The sequence below is a fragment of the Grammomys surdaster genome, unplaced genomic scaffold (assembly GCF_004785775.1).
Source record: "Grammomys surdaster isolate TR1022 unplaced genomic scaffold, NIH_TR_1.0 201, whole genome shotgun sequence".
Lineage (NCBI taxonomy): Eukaryota > Metazoa > Chordata > Mammalia > Rodentia > Muridae > Grammomys > Grammomys surdaster.
This window is the reverse complement of record NW_021604646.1, coordinates 7,985,431-8,013,392: the sequence shown is the minus strand read 5'-3', so window position 1 is coordinate 8,013,392 and position 27,962 is coordinate 7,985,431. Positions and strand designations below refer to the sequence as shown.

At 48.6% G+C, this 27,962-nt stretch overlaps 1 protein-coding gene across 1 annotated transcript; it reads left to right on the top strand.

Annotated features, from left to right (window-relative positions):
- The first annotated feature begins 420 nt into the window (after positions 1-420).
- Drc7 (dynein regulatory complex subunit 7) lies at positions 421-23,822 on the top strand. The gene is made up of 18 exons (XM_028770438.1): positions 421-465; positions 1,304-1,517; positions 1,885-2,059; positions 3,428-3,553; positions 4,074-4,268; positions 5,885-6,043; positions 6,336-6,554; positions 13,163-13,288; positions 15,330-15,402; positions 16,154-16,282; positions 16,442-16,570; positions 17,990-18,210; positions 19,401-19,616; positions 20,276-20,386; positions 20,465-20,575; positions 21,515-21,709; positions 23,353-23,492; positions 23,577-23,822. The coding sequence occupies exons 2-18, from the start codon at positions 1,312-1,314 to the stop codon at positions 23,668-23,670; spliced, it is 2,625 nt and encodes an 874-aa protein (XP_028626271.1). The 5' UTR covers positions 421-465; positions 1,304-1,311; the 3' UTR covers positions 23,671-23,822.
- Positions 23,823-27,962: the final 4,140 nt, after the last annotated feature.

Genomic DNA, 27,962 nt, shown 5'->3' with positions numbered 1-27,962 from the left:
CATTCTCAGTTAGCTACCCCCACAACCCCCACCTGGTGACTGTAGGTCAGGATGGAAATGCCCAGCTACTGCTCTGGTACCATACCAGCCAGCCTGCTGCCGTGCTTGCTGCCACGATGATCATAGATTCTAACCCTCTGGAACCTTGAGCCCCAATAAACAATTTTATATGTTGCCTCGCTCATGTATCTGGAACAATAATTCACTGGAGGTTTTTTTAATCATTTAATAATGCTATATTTGACAACTGGCTCACAAAAATTCCTAAAAGCGTGGTGATCATCTCTTGTATTCTCTTACTCAATCATCCAGCACACTATGCACTATGGTGATAGTGGTGGCGGTGGAGGAAACTGGAGCTTAAGCTTAAGCTTAACTACATTTCCCAGAAGCCTCCTCTCCCGGGGCCTGCCCTCCACTGTTACCATAGAGACAAATAACAGATAGTAAGACTGTTCTTGGAGGGTAAGGAGGGAACTGGGAACTGGGGGATGGCTGGACCGGCTTGAGATAGGGAGGAGGAGGGACCAGGGAAGCAAAGTATTCTTTCCTGAGGTCTCCTAGCCCTGACCTTTCGGGAAGGTTTTGTGGAGAGAAGGTTGCTGCTGGGAAGAGCACTTTGGGTCAGTCAGTAGATGAGGAGGTAGCCTGCATGGGGAGTAGAGTTGCAGTTCTGGACTCTGACCCACTTTGATGGCTCAATCTGTGTCCTTGAGCCCCACCTGGAGCTGAACCTGCCCACTGACACCTTGATCTTTCTGTCATGTTTCTTTCCTTGCTCCCCATCCCCCACCCTCTTCCCTTCCATAGCTCCCCTCTTACATGAGTTTCAAAGCCAGAAATCCATGGGTTCCAGTCAAGATCTGCCCTCTGCTGGCTGTAACTTGAATGATTCTCTTAGGGTTTCTAGTCCTTGGTCTTCTCATCTGTAGAATGGGTCTCATAGAACTACCTACATCAGAGTCTCTTGAGGATGAGGGATATCTTTTGTGTGTGTAGCCCCAGGGTTTGGCACACAGTAGGTGTCTAGTGAGCTTACAAGTGTATTACGCACTCCTTGTTTGTCTCCCCTGTGCCTAAGAAGCAGAAAAGTACTTTAAAAACCAGACTATGCTGCTAAATTCTGGAGGTCTGTCCCTGACTGGTAAAAGGGAGGCTTTCAAGGGACGCTGTTCCTCCTCTGAGGAAAAGCACCTCCGGCCACTCAGCATGCACGAGTGGTCTCGGTGACTCCTTCCTGATGGACGATGGCCTTTTTGAGCATATTTGCTTTTTCCCTGCAGAGATAGATACTCATCTCTAGCTGTCAGGATGGAGGTCCTGAGAGAGAAAGTGGAGGAGGAGGAGGAGGCTGAGCGTGAGGAAGCAGCTGAAAGAGCAGAACGGGCTGAAAAGGTGGAGAGGGTGATAAAGCCAGCCGAAGTGAGCAAAGAGGGGACCATCCTGAGCCAGGATGATCTTCGAGACCTGGAGGGGAAGCTGATGGCCATCGAGATCCCCACCCCAGCTGATCACACGTGAGTATCCCCGCCTGGGGCTTCCCACCTCAGCGCTGACACAGTCAGAAAGGACAAGGCATAGGAAGGACCAAGCATCAGGGCTGGGAGGGGGCCATGGAGGGATGTGGTTCAGTTTGAGGTTCTACCCCCAAACTGCTCACCCGTCCCCCAGCTGTGTGACAGTGGAAGGCTGTCAACCTTTAGCGGCCATCATGACATTGTGTGTGTAAGAGTGAAAGTGTGAGTAGTGACAGTCTCCACGGAGCTATGAGGATCGAATGAAGACAAGGCAAAGTCAAAGACAGCTTAGGCACTTTGGGGGGAGTTCCTGGGGGTGCCAAGCATGGCCTCACTCAGATTATTGCTATTTTCTTCTGGGACACAGGATGATAAGCCAGGCCCCCGTTGATGTCACCAAGCTTCCTCCTTCCTACACCTCCAACTCACTGAAGGAGGAGCACCTGCTGCTGGTGGCGGACAACTTCTCCCGCCAGTACAGCCACCTGTGTCCAGACCGAGTGCCTCTCTTCTTGCATCCGCTAAATGAGTGCAACGTGCCTGTAAGCTTGGGGCTTGAAGGGCAGGGCCAGAGCAGGAGTGGGGGGTGGGGGTGGGGTGAGGGTGAGGGTAGGGTGGGGGAGGGGGGACACAGGCCTGCGGTCTGAATTGGAAGCTGCAGATGAGCCCAGGGGCCTGACACATAGTGGGCTAGCACCCTGCCACTGAGCTGCATGCCCAGCCATTTTAGTCTTGAGTTAAAGTGGGCTGTTACTATGTAGCCCAGGATACCTTTGAGTTATCTGTGGCTTCCAGTGTTGATTACTAACACATTCCAGGAGACCTTCCATGTCTGTGTAGAGCACAGGCATAGATGAGGAAAACTGAGGCCTGGAGAGAGCTCAGGGAGCTACCTGGGGCCCTGTGGAGGGAAGGGCCTGCTCTGTTCTACTTTGTCCTGTTGCTTTGCTCTTCCCTTGAGGGGTTAGTACCTGCTACTGGAGACCACCCTGGGCACTACCTACTCCTGCCCAGAGCCTCCACAGACCTCTGAAAAGGCATCTTCCTGGTTGGAGATCTGTGGCCTTTAGCAATTTCTTATTGACCAAGCTTAGACAATTCACTTAGTGTCTTAGTGTCAGGGTCCTCCAGAGTCTCAGAGCTTATGAGTCTATAAATAGTAAGGAAATTTATTGGAATGACTTATAGACTGCAGTCCAACTAACCCAACAATGGGAAGCTGTGAATGAAAAATCCAAGAATCTAGTAATTTCTCAGTCCCAAGAGGCTGGCTGTTTGAGCTAGTCTTCTGTATAAGCTAGAATCCTGAAGAAGCAGGTTCCAACACATGTGCTGGCAAGCAAGCGCAAACAGGCAAAGAAGAAGGAACTCTTCCACTGTCCTTATGTAGACCTCCAGCAGAAGAGATGGCCCAGATTAAAGGAGTGTACTACCACACCTGGGCTTGGAACATGTTTTGTCCCAGGCTGGCCTTGAACTCAGAGATCTGCTTGGCTCTGTCTCCTGGGATTAAAGGCATGTACTACCTTGCCTGGGCCTAAGCTTTCAGTGGTCATTAGGCCTCAAGATCTGGATCACATTTCTGGATTGTAGTTAATTCCAGACGTAGTCTAGTTGACAATCAGGCATAGCCATCAACCTTGGCCTCTTCCCCCTGTCCTTCCAACCAGATCCAGAATAAGCTAGTATTATTCCCATGGAGTGATGTGAATGGGTACCTCTCTGCTGTTGCCACCTCCCCTGGCCAATGCCAGACCTTCCCAGCAAGAGACTGCTCTATCAGCCTGAGGCCTGTGAACCAGGTCTCTTCAGGGTCCCCCACCCCTGAGATTTCAAGAAAGGAGTGTGGACCAGCCAGGCCTCCCAGGTCCCTGCTATGCAGGGTCCCTGGCAAGGTCTCTCACTTGCAGAAGTTCGTGAGCACCACCCTGAGGCCCACACTGATGCCCTACCCTGAGCTCTATAACTGGGACACCTGTGCCCAGTTCGTATCTGACTTCCTTACGATGGTTCCGCTGGTTGACCCCCTCAAGCCGGTAAGTGCTACTCCCTGGTTACACAGGGCAAGCCCAGCAAGCTTAAGGCAAGTCTGGCTGATAGAAGATCAGCCAGGCTCCAGCCTTCTGAGACACCTGTAGGGGAAAAAGAGAAAGAGACAACCACTGAGCCAAGGGTACATAGCAAGCCTGGTCTCTTGCCTGCTGGATTCTGCCTCAGTCTCCCTTTTTAACTTCAGGAGGGACAGCAAAGAGCTGGGCGATACCAAGCTGCCTATAACCTTTAACCCCATCTTTGGGCTTCCGAAAGGTTCAGTCAGCTTTTCATTGAGAATGGAGGGAGACAGGAAAGAGGGATGAATAAGCAATCATTGATAGAAGAATAAGGAGAGCCCATCAGTTCCTTAGAAGGACAGACACATGTAGGTTGCGTGGGTCTGTTTATGGCATTTCTTCAAGAGGCTCTAAATGCAACAGGGACCCTTCCCCTACCCTTCAGTGGGTGGCTGAGTGGTGAGTGGGAAAGGATCTGTGGAGCTGATGGGTGTACTGTCTTCAGCCCACGCACTTATACTCCTCAACGACCGTGCTCAAGTGCCAGAAGGGGAACTGCTTCGACTTCAGCACACTGCTCTGCTCCATGCTGATTGGCTCTGGCTATGATGCCTACTGTGTCAATGGCTATGGCTCACTGGACCTGTGCCTCATGGACCTGACAAGGGAAGTGTGTCCACTCACCGTGAAGGCCAAAGAGGTATGCCTGATGCATAGCAGCCCAAAGAATGCACAGTCCTGGGACTGCCCATCCATCTTAGAAGATCAGGGCCCTGCCCTACCCATCCTTAGAGAAAGCAAGAACTGTGTCTCTGCCCTGATTATTCTTAGGGAAGTGAGGACTGTGTCTCTGCCCTGGCTATCCTTGGAGAAGCAGGTCCCCATGCAGGCTGTCCTTATACAGAAATCCCACTGCCTCTGCCTTCCAAATGCGGGGATTAATAGGACCATGGCAACTATTGGGGCTGGCTTACAGTTTCAGAGGTTTAGTCCATTATCATCATGACGGCACACATGGAGACATGGTGCTGGAGAAGGTGCTGAGAGTTCTACATCCCAATCTGCAGGTAGCAAGAAGAGAGAGAGAGAGAGAGAGAGAGAGAGAGAGAGAGAGAGAGAGAGAGAGAGAGAGACTGGGCCTGGCTTGAGCATTTGAAACCTCAAAGCCCACCTCCTAGTGACACACCTACTCCAACAAGGCCAAACCTAATAGTGCCACCCCCTGTAAGCCTATGGGGCCTATTTTCATTCAAACCACCACACAAGGGATGAGCAAATGCTGTCTTACATTTTTTTCCTTCCAGGGCCTCTGAGCTCACACTTCCTGGTCTTCTTGCTTCAGAGGCAATGCAAAGAATTAAATTTATGCCAATAAGTAATGAAGGTAGAGAACTTTCTGGATGGCAAGGAGGTTTAACGCAGGCTTGGGTTGACTCAGTGGCTATTCATGGTACCCTGGGTAGTTGGTGTTATCAGTCTTAGCATACAGAAAGATAAAATGCCATGCTCAAGAGGAAAATGTGGTAACGTGTTTTAGAGGATGGAGACCCAGGGATGAAAGCCTGGGTCTGATCCTCAAGACTAGAGATTGGCTGGGTGGTGGTGGCGCACGCCTTTAATCCCAGCACTTGGGAGGCAGAAGCAGGTGGATTTCTGAGTTTGAAGCCAGCCGGGTCTGCAGAGTGAGTTCCAGGACAGCCAGAGCTACACAGAGAAACCCTGTCTCAAAAAAAAACAAAACACTAAAAATAAAAATAAAAATAAAAAAAGACTAGCGATTGTATTTCTTTCACAGTCACAAGCCCACCTCAGCAGCTCCTGGAAAGTTCTTTCACATATCATCATTTTGTACTTAATTATATACACATGTACATGCACATACATGTAGAAACACACACACTCACTTTTCCTTCCTGGTCCAGAAAACTAGAACTTGGAATCAATGTATGAACTCTTCTAAGGATAACCTCTGAAAACTCTTACCCCAGACTATCTGCCCCATCCTCTGTCTGGGATCCAGGTTAACTGGGCTGTGTGTGTGTGTGTGTGTGTGTGTGTGTGTGTGTCTGCATGCATGAGTGTGTGCATGCGTGCGTGCTTAAATGTCCCATGCCAGGCTGGTGGGGAGGTATTCTGTGCTGTGCAGCTAGGCTTGATCTGTAAAGAGGACCTCCACCTCGACTCCACTCCTCCCTACAGATCCTGGAGCTGTTTCGGTGCGACAGCTCCCTCTTCTGTCAGGGCTAGGCCCCGATCTCATTAAGCCGGTAAAGAGTTCAGGTGGGAGTTCGACTTTCCACTCTTCTTGGGTGACAGATAGTCAAGAAGAAAGAGAAGGCGGTGCCTAAGAAATACGCTATCAAGCCGCCCAGGGACCTGACCAGCAGGTTTGAGCAGGAACAAGAGGAGAAGAGAATACAGGAGATCAAGGATCTAGAACTGAAGCGGCTTAAGGAAGAGGAAGATCGCCTCCTGGTGGGTCTCCACGGCCCTGCACCCTGTCATAGCTGGTCACGGTGGATAACATACCAGGGCCATAGGCCTTCTCTTAAGATTCACCAAAGCGCCCCCTTACCCATAGAACGTATTGCCTTTCACTGGATGAAATCTCACCCAGGATTCCCCAAAGAGTGAACCACAGATCTGGTGCCCCCCCCCCCGGGGCCCGGCCCCCCCCCCCAGCATTTTAGTGGTTGAAACCTGGAGTTCTAAGGAGGAATGTTAGAGAGTTCCCCTCAACTGGTGGCCACTTACCTTCCTTGTGCAGGAGGCAGAGAAAGCGAAGCCCGACCCCCTGCATGGTCTGCGGGTGCACTCCTGGGTCCTGGTGCTGTCAGGAAAGCGTGAAGTGCCGGAGAGCTTCTTCATCGACCCTCTGACTGGGCGCAGCTACAGTACAAAGGATGACCACTTCCTGGGCATCGAGAGCCTCTGGAACCACAAGAACTACTGGATTAACATGCAGGACTGCTGGAACTGCTGCAAGGTGTGCCCTAGTCGGGGGTAGAGACCGGGGATGGGGACCATGGGTGGTCTGGCCACCTACCCCCTGATAGCAGGGTTCTGCATGGTAGCGGTCCCAGAATCCACACCCCCGCCTATCAAGGACCATTCTGGTAAGATGAACTTCTCCAGTTTTCTGTGTGCATCTTTTTTAACCCATGTGCTGTTGGTCTATGCAAATTAACTCCGGGTGGAAGCATAACATTCCTGCAGGAAATGTGTGTACATCTAAAGTGCTAAGCGCGCTGTCCACTGAAGACCCTGCTTCCCGCACCCAGAATAAGAAAGAATACAGCCCGTACCACAGGACTCTTCTTGTGTAAAATGCTTGCCACCAACCCTAATGACCTGAGTTAGATACTAGGGGCCCACATGGTGGAAAGATTCCAGAAAGTTGTTCTAAGAGCTGCATATTCACACCACACACACACACACACACACACACACACGAAAAGACGCACAATCCTAAATGCACATCTTATTAGTTTAGATTGGTTTGTGATAGTGAACTCCCCTACATAACCAGGACCTGCCCACTCCCACCAGTAACCCCTCCATCCCCAAGCTCTGTGGTAAAGCAGGTGCTTAGCATGTACAGGGCCTGGGTTGATCCTCAACTCTACGAAAATGGGAGGAAAGATTCTTTTATACAAACCAACACTCTTCACTTGAGAAGGATGCAGAGGTCCACAGGGAGACATCACTGAAGGGTTCCGTGAGGCAGGTGAGATGGGCTATGGGGGCGGAGCCAGTGCTGACTTCTTAAGTTTTCAAGTTTGCTATAAAATGTTAATAATAGCGCCTTATTTTTCCTTCAATATTTTAAAAACTGCTCTCAGTCTTGACATTGGTGATGTAGGTATTTTTCCTCTAATGAACATGGTTAGAGGCTTTTCAATAGTGTTAGAATTGTCAACAAACTAGCTTTTGGTTTTGCTGATTTTTTTTTGTTTCCACATAGCTTTGTTTCATTTATTTCAGGTCTGATCCTTATTATTTTCTAATACTTGTTTTAAATTTTACTGATTAAGCCAGGCGGTGGTGGCGCACGCCTTTAATCCCAGCACTTGGGAGGCAGAGGCAGGTGGATTTCTGAGTTTGAGGCCAGCCTGGTCCACAGAGTGAGTTCCAGGACAGCCAGGGCTATACAGAGAAACCCTGTCGAGAAAACCCACCAAAAAAATAAACAAAAAAAAATTTACTGATTAGTTTCTTAAGGTGAAAATTGAAGCAATGAATCTAGCTGGTTCTGTTCTGCTAGTAAAGACCTTCATTTCACTCCAGCAAGCTACTGCTGGAATCCCGCACGTTTCAATAGCCTGTTGGTCTCCCCTTTTTCAGTTCAAAATTCTCTCTCATTTTTCTTTTCACTTATCTTCTGATCCATGAGTCATTTAAAAATGTGGTATTTCAGCCTGATGTTGGAGGCACGCCCATTTAATCCCAGCACTTGGAAGGCAGAGGCAGGCAGATCTTTTGAAGTCAGGCTGATCTGCAGAAGGAACTCCAGGATAGCCAGGGCTACACAGAGAAACCCTGTCTCAAAAAAATAAAAAATAAAAAAATAAAAAAGTTTTTGTTTATAGACATGTAGATTGATTTCTCAGTGATCTATTTTTTTTATTTCAGTTTTAATTGTGTGGTTTTTAGAGGATGTTTACCGTGTAATCTCCACTGTCTCTTAAAGCTTGGTTTTTGGTTCAGCTTATGCTGCCTCTCAAATGTTCTGTGAATTTGACTAAAATGACTATTCTTTGAGGCTGACTGGAAGGTTCTGTTGAATATCAATCATCACAAGTCCGTTGATGGCGCTCAACTCTTCTCTAATCTTTGCTGGTTTTCTATATTCTAAAGTTCTTGATGTTACCCACATACTAGATTAGAATGTTGGATTTCTTTGTTTCCTCTATTGGTGTTAGCTTCAAACATTCTAGGACTATGTAATGTAGTGACTACACATTTAAGGTTACCACATCTTCTTGATAAACGGACCCCTTTGTATTGTAAATTTCCATCTTTCCCCCATCAATATTTTAAATCCTGATATCTATTTACAATCCATAAATATAGTTTCTCTGGATTTCTTTTGGTTTATGTTAGCAAGGCTATCTTTGCTTTTTAAACAAAACTCTGTATTTTCTCTATTTAGCGTGCATTGTTGGGTCTTTGTCTATTCTGTCACTCTCAGCCTCTTGGTGATGGTACTTAGGCCATTTCACTCACTAGGATTTTTTTAAAAAGATTTATTTATTTTTATTTATATGAGTACACTGCAGTTGTCTTCAGACACATACCAGATGAGTGCGTTGGATCCTGTTCCAGATGGTTGTGAGCCTCCATGTGGTTGCTGGGAATTGAACTCAGGACTTCTGGAAGAGCAGTCAGTGTTCTTAACCACTGAGTCATCTCATCTCTCTAGCCCCATGATTTTTTTTTTTGATAATCAGGTTTATAGCTATTATTTTTCTATATAGATCCTCAAATTTGAAAGCTTTTTTATTTTTAATTGAAAATAGATTTTTAAGCTGGACACCACTCAGGAGGCAGAGGCAGGAGGATCTCTGTGAGTTGGAAGCCAGTCTGGTCTACATAGCAAGCTCCAGGACAGCAAGGACTACATAGATAGATCCCATCTCAAACAAATAAAAATTTCTCATAAAATATACTCTGATTATGGTTTCCCCTCCCCTCACTCCTCTCAGCTTCTGCTTGCTTCTCCACTCACTTAAGTCCACGCCCTTTCTCTTTATCACTAGAACAAACGGGCAGAAATAATAAAATAATAATAATGATGATAGAAGACAAAATAAAAACAAAGAAATCAGCAATCAAACAAAACAGAAAGGAAAGGCACAAGAGACATATAGACAGATACCCATTTACACATGCAGAAATCCCATAAAAACAGAAAACCAGAAACTATAACTTATAAGCAAACACCTATAATGTTAAAAAGCCAAAACAAGAACAAGAAAACAGACAGACAAACAAAAGACAAAACATTATGAAGCCAAAAAAAAAAAAAAAAACCTTCCAAAAATATCATTGAGTTCATTTTGTGTTGGCCATCTACTGCTGGCCATGGGCCTGCCCTACGTGTGGTTTATATACCCAGTGAGACAACCATCAGAGAAATCTAATTTTTCATTTGTGAGTACATGTTCCCATTCTCTATGTGTACATGTGTGTATGTTACTAAAAACCACATATGACAAACATTTTAGAGATAATTGGATGTCTAATCTCCTGCAGAGATGTTGAGTGAGAATCTAGTGCTCCTGGATGGCCTTACCTGAGCCTTTCTGTTATCTTTAGTCCTTTGGTGTGGTCCATCAAAGTCCCAGTGCAGAGTCTTAGGGATTTCCTACCTTTTTCTTTTTCTTTTTTTTTTTTATGTATTTGTTTATTTTTTATGAATACACTGCTGTTCTCTTCAGACACACCAGAAGAGGGCATCAGATCCCATTACAGATGGCTGTGAGCCACCATGTGGTTGCTGGGAATTGAACTCAGGTCCTCTGGAAGAGAAGTCAGTGCTCTTAACCACTGAGCCATCTCTCCAGCCCTTCCTACCTTTTTCTTTTCGGAGGACTCCACGTCTGATTTCTGTCCCTTAGTACTGCAGTACTGTGGATAAATTCCTCATCATCATTCTCCTCCTCCTCATCATCATCATCCTCTTCTTCATCCTCTTCTTCCTTCTCCTTTCTTCCTCTTCTCCCTTCTTCTCCCCTCCTGTTCCTCCTCTTCCCCCTTCCTGCTCCCCCATAGTCCTCTTCCTCCTTCCTCCTCCCCTTCCTCCTCCTCCCCTTTCTCCTCCTTCCCTCCTCCTCTTCTTCCTCATCCCAAGCTAGCCTTGAACTTACTATATAATTGAGAATGACCTTGAACTTCACAACTTCACATCTCCTTGTCTCCAACTCCAAAATGCTGGGATTACAGGCATGTGTTACCATGCCTAGTTTATGTGGATCTGAGACCCCAGGGCCTCATCCATGTTAGACAAGCATTCTACCAACCGAGTTGCATCTCTTCCCCTCCCAGAAGCACTTCTTAACTGCTTCAGACCCCTGCCTGGAGAAAACTCTCCCCCAACCATAAACATCTTTTCATGAATCTTTGCTTGTTAATTCCCCCCACCCCCCCGTAGTAGATGGAACCTGGGCCTCACACATGCTAGATGAGCCCTCTACCACGGAGCTACATCCCAGCACAGCCTCTTAACTGTTGTGGGTTTTGATGTTTGTTTTTGAAGTAGCATCTTCTGTTACAGCCAAGGTTGGCTTTGAACTCAACAATCCTCCTGCCTCAGCTTCCTGAAAGGTGTGGAATTACAGGTCCACCACCATGGGTAGCTCTTGTGGGTCTAGTTGTGGGAAAGAAATGTTTAAATGTGGGTTGACAGAAGAGAAATGTGGGAGAGAGGGTATGGATAATGACGTGACTAACACATTTACTATGGCAAAGTGGCAATTCTGGGAGGGAAGTGATGTGTTCAACCTCTCCATTGAGGCACCTGCTGTGTGCCAGGCCCTGTACCTGGCCTAGGAACACACAGAAAATAACACAGAGCAGATCTCCACCATCAAGCACATTCATGGAAGAGAAAAGCAACAAGCCATTGGAATTGAACTCAGGCCTCAGGCCTCCAAGTCCTGTGTTCTATTGTTATACCTAGTGTCCCCTATTCCTGACTAGACAGAACCCTGTTGCAATGTGCCTGTCCAAGGGATGGCTGTGGCCCCTTGGGAGCCAAACAGGATGAACATGCTTCCACAAGGTGGCCAGTAAGGAAGGTTTTTTTGTTTTTTGGTTTTTTGGTTTTGGGTTTTGTTTGTTTGTTTGTTTGTTTGTTTTTGTTTTTGTTTTTCAAGACAGGGTTTCTCTGTGTAGCCCTGGCTGTCCTGGAACTCACTCTGTAGACCAGGCTGGCCTCGAACTCAGAAATCTGCCTGCCTCTGCCTCCCAAGTTCTGGGATTAAAGGCGTGTGCCACCACTGCCTGGCAAATGGAAGAAAGTTGAGTTACTGGGATAGGGAAATATCTGTCTCAGTGCCTTACTTAGCTCCATGGCCTGATTCCAGGGCCTCTGTTTCCTCCCAGAGAAACAGTGCTCAGAATGTGCTTGTAATAGGTCCTGGGCATTTCACAAGTGTCAGCTTTGTTTCTTCATACGACAGACACCCAGACTATAGAAACTTTTACCACACTGGGCAGATGATGCAGAGTAGCATCCTAGAAGGATAATGGCCCTTCAGAGTTGGCTGTGATTCTTCAGCCCCTCCTCTAGCCTTCAGGTCCTTGTGCAGTGCACATCACACTGGAGCTATGGGGAGGACATTTATGTTAGGCAGGAATGAGGCCAGGGAGCCAGTACCGAGTCACCATGTAAGGGAATAGAAGAAGAGACCACGACACTAGCCAGTGTGGACATTGTTAAAACAGCACTGGGGCTTTGCTCCCTCTGAGAACCTTGCATTGACATTGGGTGTTTAAGGAATGGGGCAGCATCCTTATAGAGACTGGCTGGTACAAGTGTCCCGGGAACACGAGATCCAGCCACTGTCCACCCATTCTCTAACTTTCTCTAGAAACAGAGCTTGGCACTGAAGCAACAAAGCGTGTGTAACTACTGCTTGCCACTTATAAAAGTGACAGCAAAGAGTGAATGATATGTGACCATCCATGCAGGTGGGCTCTTCCCCCTCTTTAGTCTTTATTCCCAGTCACTGCTGTATCCAGAAGCCCCCCTCCCTGTTCCCTCCTTCTGTTAAGTCCACCTCTCCATCCCTACTACCAGGTAGGGCACAATACACAGGAGCCCTCTTGGGACATGACAGGACAGTGAACACGGGACCAGGGCTACCTCCCAATGGCTGGATGCTCAATCTCCTTTGAGCAGGCTTTCATCTCCCTGTGGAGCATGTCACCTTGGGAGATGATCCTAGGGAGGAAAGCAAGTAGAAGGGATCCCAGCCCCCTTGGTTGACACCTGTACCTGCCACCAGAAAGTGCTGCAGGTGAATACCAACAGCAAGCTTGGAACTTAAAGATCAAAACTTCTTTGATTTACAGTTCTGGAGACTGGAAATCCAGGACCTCAGTCCAGGGCTGGTTCCTTCTGAACTCTCCTATTTCCTCCTGAGTCCTGAGTAGCGCTTGGCTCCTGGTTCCCTGGGTCCTAGGTCCTGGCTTCTGGCTCCTGGCTCCTGGCTCCTGGTTCCCTGTCTGGGAGAAAACAAAAACAAAAGCAAAAAACAAGGAGGCTCACATTAAACCAGTCATTTCCTGTCAGAAATGCTCTGTAGTGACAAACAACGTCTTCATGTACAGACTGTCCGCAGCAGGGGGCACCGCTGAGTCTCTTCTGGACATGCTATAGGATTTCTTCCTTGGGAAACGGGATGATGGGATGAGACTGGGGCCTCAGTTTCCCTGTTGAGATGAAGAATGTGGCTGGACTCTTAAAGAGTGGATGAAGCTGACATTCTGCACAGCCCCTGATGGCCTCGGGGAATAGCCATTGCCCCTTAGGAGCAGGTGTAGTCATGGGGTCCAGGGGGTACACTCAGTTGGTTTCCCCTCCATCAGGACTTGATCTTTGACCTGGGAGACCCTGTGAGATGGGAGTACATGCTCTTGGGGACTGATAAGCCTCACCTGTCCTTGACTGAGGAGGAAGATGAAGGGCTAGATGATGATGATGATGAAGATCTGGTGAGTGTGGTAGCATGGGGGTGAGTCGAGGGCCTTCATCCCTTGTTGCATCAGGCAGCCTGACAGACATCCCTGCAAACATGTGCATGTATGGGGTGGGGGTGAGGGAGTCCAAACGTATCGGTCATCCATTCTTCAAAGCAGAGGGGTCTTGTAGAGCTCTCATTTTACAGATGGGTAAACAGAAGCCTAGGCATATCCAGTGACCATCCCAGAAGCTCTCAGTAGGTTAGCAGTAGGTTAGGGGAGGGACAGTACTTGAATTCAGTTTCTCTTATCTGGAGCCCTGATCAGTGGTTGGATTGTTCCTTAGAGAGGCCGTGTCTGTGGAGTGGGAGTCCCAGGGTCCACTCTGCTAGCTCCTCTTCAGTCACCACTGGTTTTTCTATCAAGCCAGACCTTTCCTTCTAATCCTATTAGGTCTTCTAAAGACCACTGGCCTGGGGTATCCCCTCATCAGCCTTCCATCTGTCATCTTTCAATAGGGATGTGTGTGTGTGTGGAGGGGTACTTCCTTCGTGAGGTCCTGTGTGAGAAATGAGAGACTAGGAGGCAAATGCCCCCTGCTTTGGGAATCTTCCATGTCTCCTTTACATGTAAAACTAGGGTGAGGGTCACAGTCTGTGCTTGGTATCCATAGCAACAATGACAGGCATATCAGTGGCTAGCATTGCCATAGGGCAGTACTACAAACTGAAAGTTCCACACTCCTGGAAGCTATAAATTCAGGATCAAAGGTGCTGGCAGGACTGGTTTCTTCCCAGATCCTCTGGGGTTTGCTGATGGCCATGAGCACTGTAGTTTTACCTCTCTCTATGACTCTGTGTTCTAATTCCTTTGTCTACACTTAGCATATTGTACTAGGACCACCTAAAGACACAATTTAGACTCCATTGCCTTACCCGTGAAGGCCTTACTTCCAAATGCAACTGGATTCATAGGTACCGGTGGTGAGGGCTTTAATATATGTTTTTAGAGGTAGGTTGAGCAAGCCCATATCAACAGGCAATACTGGGGTTGGGGGTGGAGGAGACAGGTTCTGTTTCTGATGCAGAATCCGAGTTCACTCATTTAAATCTCTGCTTCCTGGATAGCTGAGGACAACTTACACACAGCAAGGCAAAACGAGATGACCACCCAGTAAGGACCCACCCAGTAAATGAGAGAGCTGGGTGCCAACCCCCAACAGTCTGGCTGCATATCTGGGCTCTCAGTGGTGACTATTCAGCTCTGAGGGCTGCCTAAGAATAACTGAGGCCACCCTGTTCTCCCTCTCCTTGATTCTGAGCACTGGTGTCACTGCTGACTGTGGGGCATAGACCAGCCATGTGCACCCTTAAACCTAGGAGCCTGGAAGTCCTGTCACAGCCCTGGAATGAGAATCCTGGTCCCTCCAACATGGACAGGTGATATACATCCTGAGAGTCAGCACTCAGCTGTGGGGCGAAACCTGGGCTGTCTCAAAAAAGTTGCTGTTGCCCACTGCTGACTCATCACTTTGCATGATCTCAAAAGAAGTCACAACCAGATGAGCAAGCGTCCAAGATCTGAGCATTGTTTGTGGCAAAAAAATATACACACAGAAACTTTTGAGCTTGGTTTGAGGATCATTTGTCTAGACCAGGCCTTATTTCACAGACCAGGGAAGAACAGCCATGCAGAGCCTAAGCCTAATTCATCACATCCTTACTCTTCCCAAGAGGCCCAGTTAAGCAAAGGAAACCTAGGCTCTGAGTGGATGAAAAACTTACCCAGGCCTCCTTACCTCCAAACCTTAGAGTCAAAGGTATGGCTCCCTCTGACTCAGGATCCCCTCTCTGAGTAGCCGTCATGGCTGCAGGTCAGATATGAGAGCAGGTTAGACCAGGCAAGTAGAGAACAGGGGTCCGCCCAAACCTACACCTCTCCTTCCCTTGTGGCTCTTGCTCTTCTGGGGAAATTGATAGCCCCCTTAGCAAGTCTGGGTTTGGGGTAGGGGACAGAGCTATGCCATGGCCTCTGTTCCAAGGTCCTGGCCAGCAATCACTTCTTTTCCTCACAGGGCAAAGAGGAGGATGATAAGGGCTTTGACATGCCGCCTTCATGGGTCACCCAGATTGAGATCACTCCAGAAGGTCTGTCATTCACTGGTTCTCAGCCGACAGCTCAGCAGAGAAATCATAGAGACTCCCTGGGCCCTTCTTTCCACCCCTGTCAACACCCCGCCAGCTCTGTGTCCGGAGCCTGACACTATCTGGCACACAACGGGACTGTTAACATCATGAGCACCAAGGTTGGGGACATGGCCTCTTCCCTTCCCCAGATCCCCTGTGCAGAGGAAGCCATGGGCAGATTATGTTGTATATGGTACAATGGGGCCAGGCCACAGGGAGAAATAGGCAAAGAAGGCAAGAGTGTGGGTTATCTTTTGCCCAATGTCTACATATGCCCACCTGGAAATGCCTAGACTCAGAAGAAGGGCATAGGCTGTTCTGGCAGGTGGCAAAGTGCTACAGAAGTGGTCATGAACCCTGAGGAAGAAGCGCCTATTACATCCTAGATAAGGGATGGAGGCAAAATGTGTCTTAAGAGGTAGCGGTCATTGGGGGCTGGGTTTTGAAGGATCAGATGTCATTCTAGCACGTTGTTCTCAGTGGTGAAGGCCTGGCAGGGGAAAGGAGTGACTGGATCACAGATAGGATTCTCGGGTAGCTCTGGGATGCTGGCTGGCCCAAGATTACCTTGGGAAGAGTTGAAACCAGAACTGGTGAGTATTCTCTTCCTCCTTGGAGCTGGTTCTGGGCCTGGAGGCACTTTATAGGCAATGCAGAGATGAGCATCCAGAATGGGTGGAAAGAAAGACCCCAGCTCCCTCTACATCCACAGAGTTTGAGACCCGTTGCCCCAGTGGAAAGAAAGTGATACAGTACAAGAAGGCACACTTGGAGAAGTGGTCCCCATACCTCAACAACAATGGCCTAGTGTGCCGCCTCACCACCTACGAGGACTTACAGTGTAAGGCACCTTGGGGGGCACGGAATAGGGGAACAGCCAAATGCTGTACTTGGTGACTCTGGGTAGAATCACTTCTACTTTTTTTTTTTTCTTAGTGTCTATGTGGCAGAGGCCAGAGGAGCTGGTCTGCCTGCAGCAACCATCTCTTTGTCCCCACAGGTACAAAGGTTCTGGAGATAAAGGAGTGGTACCAGAACCGGGAGGATATGCTGGAGCTGAAACACACAAACAAGACCACAGGCCTGCACGTAGACTACTTCAAGCCAGGCCATCCCCAAGCTCTCTGTGGTGTGTGGATCCCATTGCTGGGCAAACCAAGAGCCATGGGGGAGAGGTGTTTACATATAGTGACACTGATGGGAAGAACCAACCCTAGGCATCACCGGGGTTCTTGGGTAGCAAGCATGACTCTGTAAGATAAGGTGGTGTGCAGGCAGATGAGGAAGCTCTGAAAAAGGATGACACCATGGCCGTCGGCTCTCTAGGAAAGTCAAAGCCAGGGCCACATGCCGTTCTGTGGCTGGGATGAGGTCTGAATCTCCACTAGGGGTCACATGATATGGGTCACGTGTAAAGGGTCTAAGAATGTTGGGCAGTACAGCCAACCAGCACCACCGACAAAGGCAAATACAGGAGCAGAGTGGCCACTGTATGGATATGGCTAAGAAACCATGAGGTTGGGAAGAGGGGGAAGAAAGAATAAGCCTCCTGAGATCCATATCCTACCCTAGACTTGAGCAGAGAAAGGTCTGGAGCCAACACACACATGGAAAGGTACCAACCACATTTGGGAGTTGAAAATTTCCAAGATTAAACCAAGAAGGGACCATGCTACAACCTCTGTGTTGGGCAAATGGTCCTAACCTGGTATGTAGTTGAAAGGGGCAGAAAGTTGTTCCCTACATATATCAGCAAGTTGCTCTTAAGAGTTATTGAGCTAGCCGGGCGGTGGTGGTGCACGCCTTTAATCCCAGCACTTGGGAGGCAGAGGCAGGCAGATTCCTGAGTTCAAGAGTTCGAGGCTAACCTGGTCTACAGAGTGAGTTCCAGGACAGCCAGGGCTACACAGAGAAACCCTGTCTCGAAAAAAACAACAACAACAAAAGAATTATTGAGCTAAATGTGTTTAATAATCTGGAGATGTAGCTCAGTGGTAGAATACATGCTTAGCATGCCTGAGGCCCCTTGTTCTATCTCTAGATTTATTTTATTTATACGAGTACACTGTAGCTGTCTTCAGACACATCAGAAGAAGGCATCAGATTCTATTATAGATGGTTGTGAGCCACCATGTGGTTGCTGGGAATTGAACTCAGGACCTCTGGAAGAGCAGTCAGTGCTCTTAACCACTGAGCCATCTCTCCAGCCACCTTGTTCCATCTCTAAACAGCAACAATAATGGCCTTAAAATGTGATCTTCACCCGGTAATTCCTCTGCTGAGAATTTGTTCTTAGCAAAGGCTGAGCAACAGTAAATATATGTTATAGTCATTCATCATGGTATTATTTATAAAAACAAAGCATTAGAGGAGATGTAAAAATACAGATGGGCCCAGAAAGTAAGGATTGGGTACATGACTGATACTCATGCGTACTTCAGAACTTCCCTCTCCCTGGGACTGGGATTGGGTTACAGAGGCAGCTGTCACAGCTCTTGATGCTCACCCAGCCCCTCCCCTCTCCCCTTCCATCCCCACCCTCGCTCAGTGCACTCGTACAAATCTATGCTACCTGAGATGGACCGTGTCATGGAGTTCTATAAAAAGATCCGTGTGGATGGCCTGGTAAAGCGGGAGGAGACACCCATGACAATGACCGAGTACTATGAAGGGCGCTCAGACTTCCTCTCCTATCGACACATCAATTTTGGACCCAGAGTCAAGAAGCTCACCCAGAACAGCGCAGAGTCCAACCCGAGGCCCATGGTGGTGAGAATACACTCGGGCCGGGGACTGGCTACCCACCCACTCTGGCAAATAGAGGGTCATCAGGATCAAGGAAGCCCTGACTCTGGGATGATTATTAATGCCTGTGATTTTGCCAGGGTTCTAAATAAGAAACAACCACTTTAACAAAAGCAGACCCCTGGGCTTGTTAGGGCCAAGCTGTGTCCCCAGCCATTAGCCAAAGAAACACAGTTTCCTCATTGTAATGAGCAAATACACACATAATAACCAGACATCTGGAAATACGGGAAACCGAAGAAACTTAAAAATATCTCAAATGACCTCTCTCCAATATTACTGTAGACTAGTAGGTTTGTTCATTGCTGGACAATTAATCCCAGCACTTGAGAGGTGGTGGTTGAAGGGTGGAGAGTTCAAGGCAACCCTCAGGTACATAGTGAGTCCAAGGCTGAGCCACATGAAATCCTATCTCAATGAGCTGAGGACATAGCTCACTTAGGAAAGAGTTTGCTTTGTAAGCACAAAGACCTGGGTTTGATGCCCAGTACCCGTGAAAACAGCCAGGCACTGTGACTCGCATCTGTAATCCCAGCACCAGGGAGGCAAACATGGGTTTTTTTGGCTCGCCAAGTCAAGCCAAACCAGTGAGGTCCAGGTTCAAGTGAGCCCAAGTTTTGAGACAGAAACCCTGTCTCAAAAAACAAACAGGAGAGCAATCAAGAAAGGCAATGTCAGTCTCTGGCCACCACACAACTACGTGTATGCACACCACAGCGCACACACAATTCGTTCTTGAGAGTCTTTTAAATTTTATTGAGATCTGGGGTGAGGGTTAGAATACCTGTGTTCAGCCGATTTGCCTCAAATTGAGCTTTGTTTCCTCTAAGATGCTACAGAGTTCTTGGCCATTGAACTTCCTGGCCATACACCAAAGTGCTCCTTTCCATAGTAAGGGATATCTGATAATGGGACAGGCTTTCTGGAGAGGTGGAGAGCTCCTTGCCTCTAGAAGCAGACAAGCAGAGTCTTGCGGAGGAAACTAGAGCATGGCCCAACAGCAAGTGAAGCTGGGGCCTGAGAACCCACGGGGGTCATAGAATCCATTGTCTGGCCAGAAAGGGCTGATCAACAACTCGCACCCCTGGACTCCTGGATCCACAGAGCATGCACAGAAACCCCCTTCCCTCCTCTTGTGTGTTCTGGCCACACAGAAAATCACAGAGCGGTTCTCCCGCAATCCAGCGAAACCTGCGGACGAGGATGTGGCAGAGCGCATATTTCTGATCGCGGAGGAGCGCATCCAGCTTCGCTACCATTGCCGCGACGACTACATCACCGCATCCAAGCGAGAGTTCCTGCGGCGCACGGAGGTCGACAGCAAGGGAAACAAGATCATCATGACACCAGACATGTGCATCAGCTACGAGGTGGGTTGGTGACCGCACGGCACACAGGATGGTTGGGGGCACACTATGGAAACTGTGCCTGCAGCATCTTCTGGTAACTCGGGAAACCCATCTCTGTCCCTGGTAACCAGCAAAACTCCCATATGAGGACCTTCCCCTTGTAGCTCCTCTGAAAATCATCCCACTTCCATCAAAATTAAAACCTGAAAACCCAGCAGGCTGAGACTTCCTCATGGTCTCTACCTGCACCTCTGAGGATCCTCGACCTCAGATCCTAGGGACCTATCCTGAAGGTGGCATTCTTATGCCCTAGGATCTAGGATGGTCTCACCTTCCTATTCTTTTTTTTTTTTTTTTTTTTTTTTTTGGTTTTTCGAGACAGGGTTTCTCTGTATAGCCCCGGCTGTCCTAGAACTCACTCTGTAGACCAGGCTGGCCTCAAACTCAGAAATCCACCTGCCTCTGCCTCCCAAGTGCTGGGATTAAAGGGGTGCACCACCACCACTCATTAGCTTTGCATCTTTCTTTGGTCCCTCTTTGTTAATGTGTTTTTGTAGAGAAGAATCCCGGGATCTGGAGAGGTTAAGCACAGCTAGAAAAAAGGGAGTAGATTTAAACCAAGTGGTCCCTAGACCTGCCCTGGTACAGCCTCCCTATCACTCTGGCGGTTCTGGTCTCAGGTAGAGCCAATGGAGCACACCAAGAAACTCCTCTACCAGTATGAGACCATGATTCACCTGAAGAATGAAGAAAAGCTGTCCCGACATCAGGCCTGGGAGTCAGAGCTGGAGGTAAGGTCCGACCAGACAGTAGAGGTGGCAAGGAGGGCATGCCTTCATGATGCATATCCTCCATGATGTCCGATCAAGGTGCTGGAGATCTTGAAGCTTCGTGAAGAGGAGGAGGAGGCACATACTCTGACCATCTCCATCTATGACACCAAGCGCAATGAGAAGAGCAAAGAGTATCGGGAGGCCATGGTGAGCCTCCCTGCTTTTCCCAGGTCTCCTTCCCTGAAGCCCTGCCTCCAGGGTAGGGAGAATACAGGAACCCTTTTTAAGGGATGATGAGGGAATATGTCAACCCTTTGCAAGGGATGAAGTCACTGGTGATGTCAGGTGAGTATTCTTGTATCACCCGCCAAACTGACTGTGTCGATGGGTCACCCCCAAAGAACACTTCAGGTCCAGGCTGGGTGTACTTACCCAGGGCTGTGGACAGATGAAAGTCTCTACTTTGTGTGGAGAAAGAATGAGAACTACATGTCCATCTGTGCTAGGCTTCATTGTGACCTGAGCTGCAAGTCCAGCCAACTGACTCAGGCACAGGTTGAGCACCAGGACTCAGCAACGGCAGGGCTTTGGCTTTACCGCCTCTTCCAAGTGGGAGGACCAGTTCGGTTTCCCAGGCTCGATGCTAAATCCTCTTCACCAAGCAGTGCAGATCTCTGAAGTAGTTTGGAGTTGGCCTGGCAAGGCTGGGCCTTGGAATATTCTTGGATCCATAGGAAAGGGCAACCGACCATGTCTCCATGTTCTCTGGCTCCTTTGTACCCCGTGAAAGATCAGCCTTATGGGCAAAAGAGAAAAATGGGAGCTCAGAATCATTGCTAAACCACCACCATTCACTGTAAGTACCTGCTTTGGACTGGCAGGCCGGGGCTATGTGCTTTCCACACCTGAGCTGGTCTGTTTTCAGAGAAGGAGACTAAGGCTCAGACTGATTGATGAATTCATGTCAGAAACAGGAATTACATGTCAGAAAGGAATAAACATGGATAAAGAGGCAATCATGTCTCATAGGAACCCTACCCTAAGACCTAGATTTAGGGCCTGGCTTTGTACTATTAGACAATGGACTCAGGTGCTTGGGAGGTCTCCTGGATATCCCAGGCTTTCAGCTGATTCCCTGGCCCACAGGAGCGTGTCTTGCATGAGGAGCACCTGCGGCAGGTGGAGGCCCAGCTGGACTACCTGGCTCCATTCCTGGCACAGCTCCCTCCAGGCGAGAAGCTAACACGTTGGCAGGCGGTGCGCCTCAAGGACGAGTGTCTCAGCGACTTCAAGCAGCGGCTCATCGACAAGGCTAACCTCATCCAGGCTCGCTTTGAGAAGGTGTGGCCAGGGCCCAGGCAGGGGAGGTGACCTCACCATCCACAGTCAGAAAACAGGACCTGAGGTCTTTGCTCTGTGCCTCATGGAATCCGTGAGAGACAGAAGAGTAGATGAGTGTGTGTCTGTAATCAGGACTCCCAAATACCTGATTTCTTCTTTCCCGATTTGTTACTGTATGAGTGGATGGATGGTGGGTAGGTGAATATTCGTGGATAGGTGGGTAGCTGGGTAAATGGGTGAGTGGATGGATGGGTAACTAGGTGGGGGGATGGTGGGTGGGTACAGTTCGATGTGTGGATAGATGTGGGTGAGGATTAGGGGTGGAGTGTAGGTGGATGGATGGATGGATGGATGGATGGATGGATGGATGATGCTGTGGATGAGTAACTAAGATGGGCAGACAGAGGGATGGGTGGGTTTGTGAATTTATGGACAGATGGATGAACATATAATAGCTCCTAGTCCTTGGCTCATTTCTGTGAGACAGGTGAGGTGCATACCTGTGAGAGAGTTGAGTGGAATGGGACACTATAAACCTTATTTTTAGAGACGAGCTGCTGGGGGCTCTGAGCATGTCCGAAACTTGTCTAGATCACGTAGCTATTTTGTGTGTATGGGTGTTTTGTCTGCACGTGTGCATGTACACCACACGCATGCCTAGTGCCCTCAGAGGCTAGAAGAGGTCATCACATCCCCTGGGACTGGAGTTTCAGATGATTCTGAGCCTCCATGTGAGTTTTGGAAATCTAACCCCAGTCCTCTGGAGAGCAGGCAGTGTTGTGCTTCATTTTTTGAGTCAGGGTCTCACTCTGTAACCTTCACTGGCCTGGAACTTGCTATGTAGACCAGGCTGGCCTTAAACTCACAAAGATCAGTCCGCTTCTGCTGAATGAGAGCTGGGATTAAAGGCATGCACCGCCATACCCAGTTGTTTTGATTTTGTATATGAGCGGCTAGGGGTGAAACCCAGGGCCATGCACTAAACCACACCCCTAGCTGTTTTGACCCTGTTCTGATTTCATGCACATGCCGTCCTTCAAATCATGACCCTCCCCAGACCCAGTGGTTCCCACCCAAGATATTTTGTGATGCTCTAACTCTGTCCCTTTCCTTGGGGGCTTGTAACAGCCCGTTCTGCCCCATGTTTAGGGGCCACTTTATCCCAGCCCTAGCTGCTGCTCTGGTCCGCGGGTCAGGGTCTAGCAAGAGAGAGAGTGGGGATGGAGGGGCGAGAGATGGGAAGAATGGAGACAAGACAGAGAGTCTGTTCAAGTCTCGTTTATTGAAAGGAAATCCTGGGTATATATAAGCACAAGCAGGGGACTGCAGCTGAAGACGCTTTACTACGTGCACCTTGTAGCTGGGGGGCATTAAACAACAAAACAAGATATGTGAGAAAAACAAGATGTTTATCAGTGTGTGCTCAGCTGTTGTGGGCTGTTGAAAACAAGTCTCTTGTCAGGGTATATGGCCTGAGATGGCTGCAAAGAAGATAGCTGCTTTCTGTTCAGAGTTGGCTCCCAACAGGGGTTGGGTTGGGGTTGGGGCGTTATCCTCTTGGGGCTGTCTGGTCATCTATGGGCCTACAGCCTGGTTGCAGATCAGTTCACACAATCCCCATGCTCACCTCTGTATGCTTCCAGGAGACCCAGGAGCTGCAGAAGAAGCAGCAATGGTACCAGGAGAACCAGGTAACCCTGACGCCGGAGGATGAAGACCTCTACCTGAGCTACTGCTCTCAGGCCATGTTCCGCATCCGAATCTTGGAACAACGGCTCAATCGGTAAGGAGGCAGAGCCAGGAGGACTCCTGGGAGCACTCCCTAGCTTGGATCATCCCTCACCTTCTCCTTCCTCACTCTGCTCAGGCACAAAGAGCTGGCTCCACTCAAGTACCTGGCACTGGAGGAAAAGCTCTACAAGGACCCGCGCTTGATAGACTTCGTGAAAGTCTTTGTCTGATGGGCCCTCTCAGGACTGTGGCAGACCCTGCCAGATGGTGGAGCCCCTCCCTTTTCCTCAGCTGCTGTGATCCTATACCAGCCTCACTGTCACACTACCTCCCTGTCCCTTGTAGCCTCCCTCAAATAAACGCACTTCCTGTTTGCTATTTATACGTCAGCATTTACGAGCTCCAGTCCTCAACACCCTAAGTCTTTCTCCTAAGTCATCTTCTTTGCTGGATTATCTAGTGTTTAGCTCTCCAGATGGTTCCACACCCACCTGCCAGCATCTGCTTAGAGCTCAATGTGTTGATGGTGGGCCAGCTCATAAAGGGAGAGCAGCCTAAGGAGCACACCCCAGGACCTGGAGGCTTGATATTAGAGGACAAGGGGCTGGCGATGTTTTCTGAAATAAGTCTTAAAAAGCAGAGAAGACTGGGTAGAGTAGTGCATGCCTGTAATCCCCGCAGGAGGTGAAGGCAGAAGGATCAGAGTTCAAAAACTGTCTCAACTACATAAGGAATCTGAGGACAGCCTGGGCCACATGAGGCTCTGTCTTTAACAAACAAACAAACAAAATGAGCTGGAGAGATGGCTTGGCAGTTAAAAGCACTGACTGCTCTTCTGGAGGTCCTGAGTTCAAGTCCCAAAAACTACATCTCACAAATATTTGTAATGGGATCTGATGCCCTCTTCTGGTGTGTCTGAAAAGAGCTACAGTGCACTCACATATATAAAATAAATAAATCTTTAAAAAAAATAAACAAAAAAACACCAAACACAACAAAAAGTAAAGAAAACCTTGCCTGTAACCTCAAGGTCATGACACACCACGGCACGCCTCACTGTAGCTGTGGTTGCCTGTACTATCTGGGCCAGTGACTAGGCAATCATGGACAGGGAGGGACTAATGGGGCCCTAGGTTCCCTTCTTGTTGATAAATTCTGGTGGCAGGGCAGTCATTGTCTTCACTCAAAGATGAGCCCAGTAAGCTTCGGTGCATAGTTCCAAACCTATGGTTAAAACCAGGGGCTCGTGCCCAATGTGGGGGCCCATGCCTGATCTACAAAGTGAGACCCTGATACAAAGAGAGGAGGGAAGAGAGATCCAAGGGACAGAAACAGGATGATCTTGGAAGAGTCAAGTATGCCAAGAATGCAGAATCCTGCCTGGTTCCTGTAAAGATACCGTGCACCCTCCACATGTGTGGTGTGCATCCACAAGCCCCATTGTATCACTATGCACTCTGCTCTGACATCTTTCACCTTATTCCCTTGAGTCAGGGTCTCTCACTGAACCCATAGTTAGGATGACAAACCCACAATCCCCAGTGATTCTTTCTGCTCCCCACAGCTCTGCTCCTTATAAGCGCACATGCAGTCAGGCCCGGATTTCTACATGCGTGGTGAGGATTTGAACCCCAGTCTTCATTCTTAAACTGCAATCACTCTTAGCCCCTGAGCCATGCCATCTCTCTTGCTCCTAGGAAGTTTTTTTTATTTCCAGTGCTGGCAACTGAAGCTAGTGCCTCCTGCATACTAGTCAAGGTTCTCTTAGCTTGAGCTACATTTCCAGTCTCGTCCCTACTTAGAAGTTATTACATGGCCGGGCGGTGGTGGCGAACACCTTTAATCCCAGCACTTGGGAGGCTGAGGCAGGCGGATTTCTGAGTTCGAGAGTTCGAGGCCAGCCTGGTCTACAGAGTGAGTTCCAGGATAGCCAGGGCTACACAGAAAAACCCTATCTCAAAAAAAAAAAGTTATTGTATGTATTGGGAATGATGACAATTATTTTAACAGTCTGTATGTTAGAGGATTAAGTTATTTTAGGGGTGGTAACATTGGTTATGTAACTAAGAAGTAATCTGTTAAACTCCACCTCCACAGTCACCTGGCAACAGGCAGGTAACCCTGCCCACTATAAAAGGGGCTGCTTGGCCCCTCGACCCAGCACCTGCAGGTTGCTGTCTCCCCTCCCCCTTCCCTTCCCCCTCTCTCCACGTGGTCATGGCCGGCCTCCACTTCTCTACTCTTTCTACTCCTCTCTCTCTCCTCTCGCTCTCCCACTCTCTTAATAAACTTCCCCTCGTGGAACCATCTAGTCTGCTGTGATTTGTCCAAGCTGTGCGTGTGTGGGTTTTTTATTGGTGCCGAGACTCGGATACGAAGACTTTGGGGACCCCAAGACCTGTGCAGCTGCTAGACCTCAGCTACTGTGACCTGTACAGGACAGACACAACGCCACTGCTATACCGCGGTAACTGCCCACAAGGTCCCCCCCCCCAAAAAAAAAAAGATTTCTTGAGCTAGAGTGAACCCTGTCCTTCCCTGAACCTCTCTAGGACGGCTCCCCTTGGATGAGACACTTCTCCTCTTCCTCTCACTCATGGCTGAGTACCCCAGGCCAAGCCTGGATCGCTACGATTGCTCCCCTTGGATGGGACACTTCCCCTCTCCTCTCAAGACAATTTCTCGCCGCTGCTGAGTACCCCAGGCCAGGCCTGGTCAGACTCTTCTCTCTGCTTCAGGAGCACCGGCTCCAACCATAGTTCCCAGCGTGTGTCTCTTCCATGGGTAAGCCTTTACTGTTTTCTCTCAGAAGCATCGGCTCCAACCATAGTCCCCAGGTGTCTCTTTTAAGGGCCAGTCTTTCGAGAACTTTCCCCTTTGCCTCCTTCGTCATTTGCGGCCACCTGGACACACTCAGTTCCGTCAGTTTGCCTGGAAAGCTAGCGGGTCTAGGGCCCAGCTAGCTCCCCTTGCCTCCTCTTGGTCCCTTCCCTCTGTGGTTCTTAGCTCCGCTCTGGGTCTTCCCCTTACATCCTGCCGCCTGAGACCTGTAAAGTGAGTGCTAGCGGTGCCTTCTGCTACAAAAACAACTAACGTTGCGGTGATACAGGACATGCTTACTTTTCCTAAATGCAGCCGCCAGAGTCACACTGGACAACAACTTCCAGCAGCTAACAGGAAGTCCCGCCCTGCAGCCGTGCTGCTACCTGCAGACCTGACCCGCCTGTGACAACTGGCTCATAGTCCAATCTGCCAGCCGTATGATCCAGCTTAGCCAAATTGTTTCTATGCTAATACAAAAATGTGCTTTTCTCTACCTACACAACCTGTCAAACTTACTTAAGACAGGATAAGAAAGCCTCTGTCTTGATAGATTTTTACTACTGCTATTATTCTATTCAGTTACAACCAATCCTTATGGCTCTCAATCTTGTCAGAAGTCTGCTGATAGTATTTTTAAGCTTATGGCCGACAGAATTCCCAAAGCCTCTAACAGTTAACCCAAGATGGTTTCAGAAGATGGACATTGGACTTCTAGAACATACAGCCTGGATTGTATGTGGACAAACACAACTGGATACCCTGAGTCAAATGACTTGGCTAAAACAAGGTAAGTCATTTCTCATATCATGAGTACCCATTCCACAGAAAAAAGCCCTGCGGCTTCTGTGCTTGGAAGCGAGACTGACTTCGCCCAAGAGACTATGGAAACCACGGGAACTGTTGGCTAGTGGACTCTGTCATTTTTTTAAAATAATATATAGCTGGTAGATTGTTGTTTACTCTTTATCAGACTTCTGACTACATTGACAGCTAAGTTTTTACAGATATTATCTGTTACCTCATTACCTAAACTCAGTTGAAAGACTACTTGTATTAACTCATGCTGTTATCTCTTTTGTAAACTTATAAGCTACAGGAAACCCACTCAGATCTACCTCTCAAGGATGCCATCCAGATAAGTACATCTGCCTAAAATTCCCACTCACTACCTATAACAAAGGGTGGGATCCCTCTGGGTTTCAAATGTTTCTCCAAGTGTTCGTAATCTTATTTCCTGCCTCTTGTCAAGTCCAGGTGCATCCAATACAGCTCCAGCGAAGCAACCTTCAGATGTTCCATCTCCTGCCACACACACAGCTGCTTCTACTGGACCTGACCCTGGACATCAGAAAACAGCCAGTTCTCCTAAGACCGGACAAACGTCTCCCATTCTTTAGGTTCCCCCTAAAGACACGTCGCCCCCGATGTCAGCAGGAAGTAGCCAGATTTCACGATGACCCTATTCCTGCTTAGCCGTCACCTCTTTCTAATTTTTATTTTTAATTAAACCAAAACGTGGGAATGTTAGCAATCTGTTAAACTCCACCTCCACAGTCACCTGGCAACAGGCAGGTAACTCTGCCCACTATAAAAAGGGGCTGCTTGATCTCTCCTCTCTCTCTCTCTCTCTCTCTCTCTCTCTCTCTCTCTCTCTCCCTCTCCCTCTCCCTCTCCCTCTCCCTCTCCCTCTCCCTCTCTC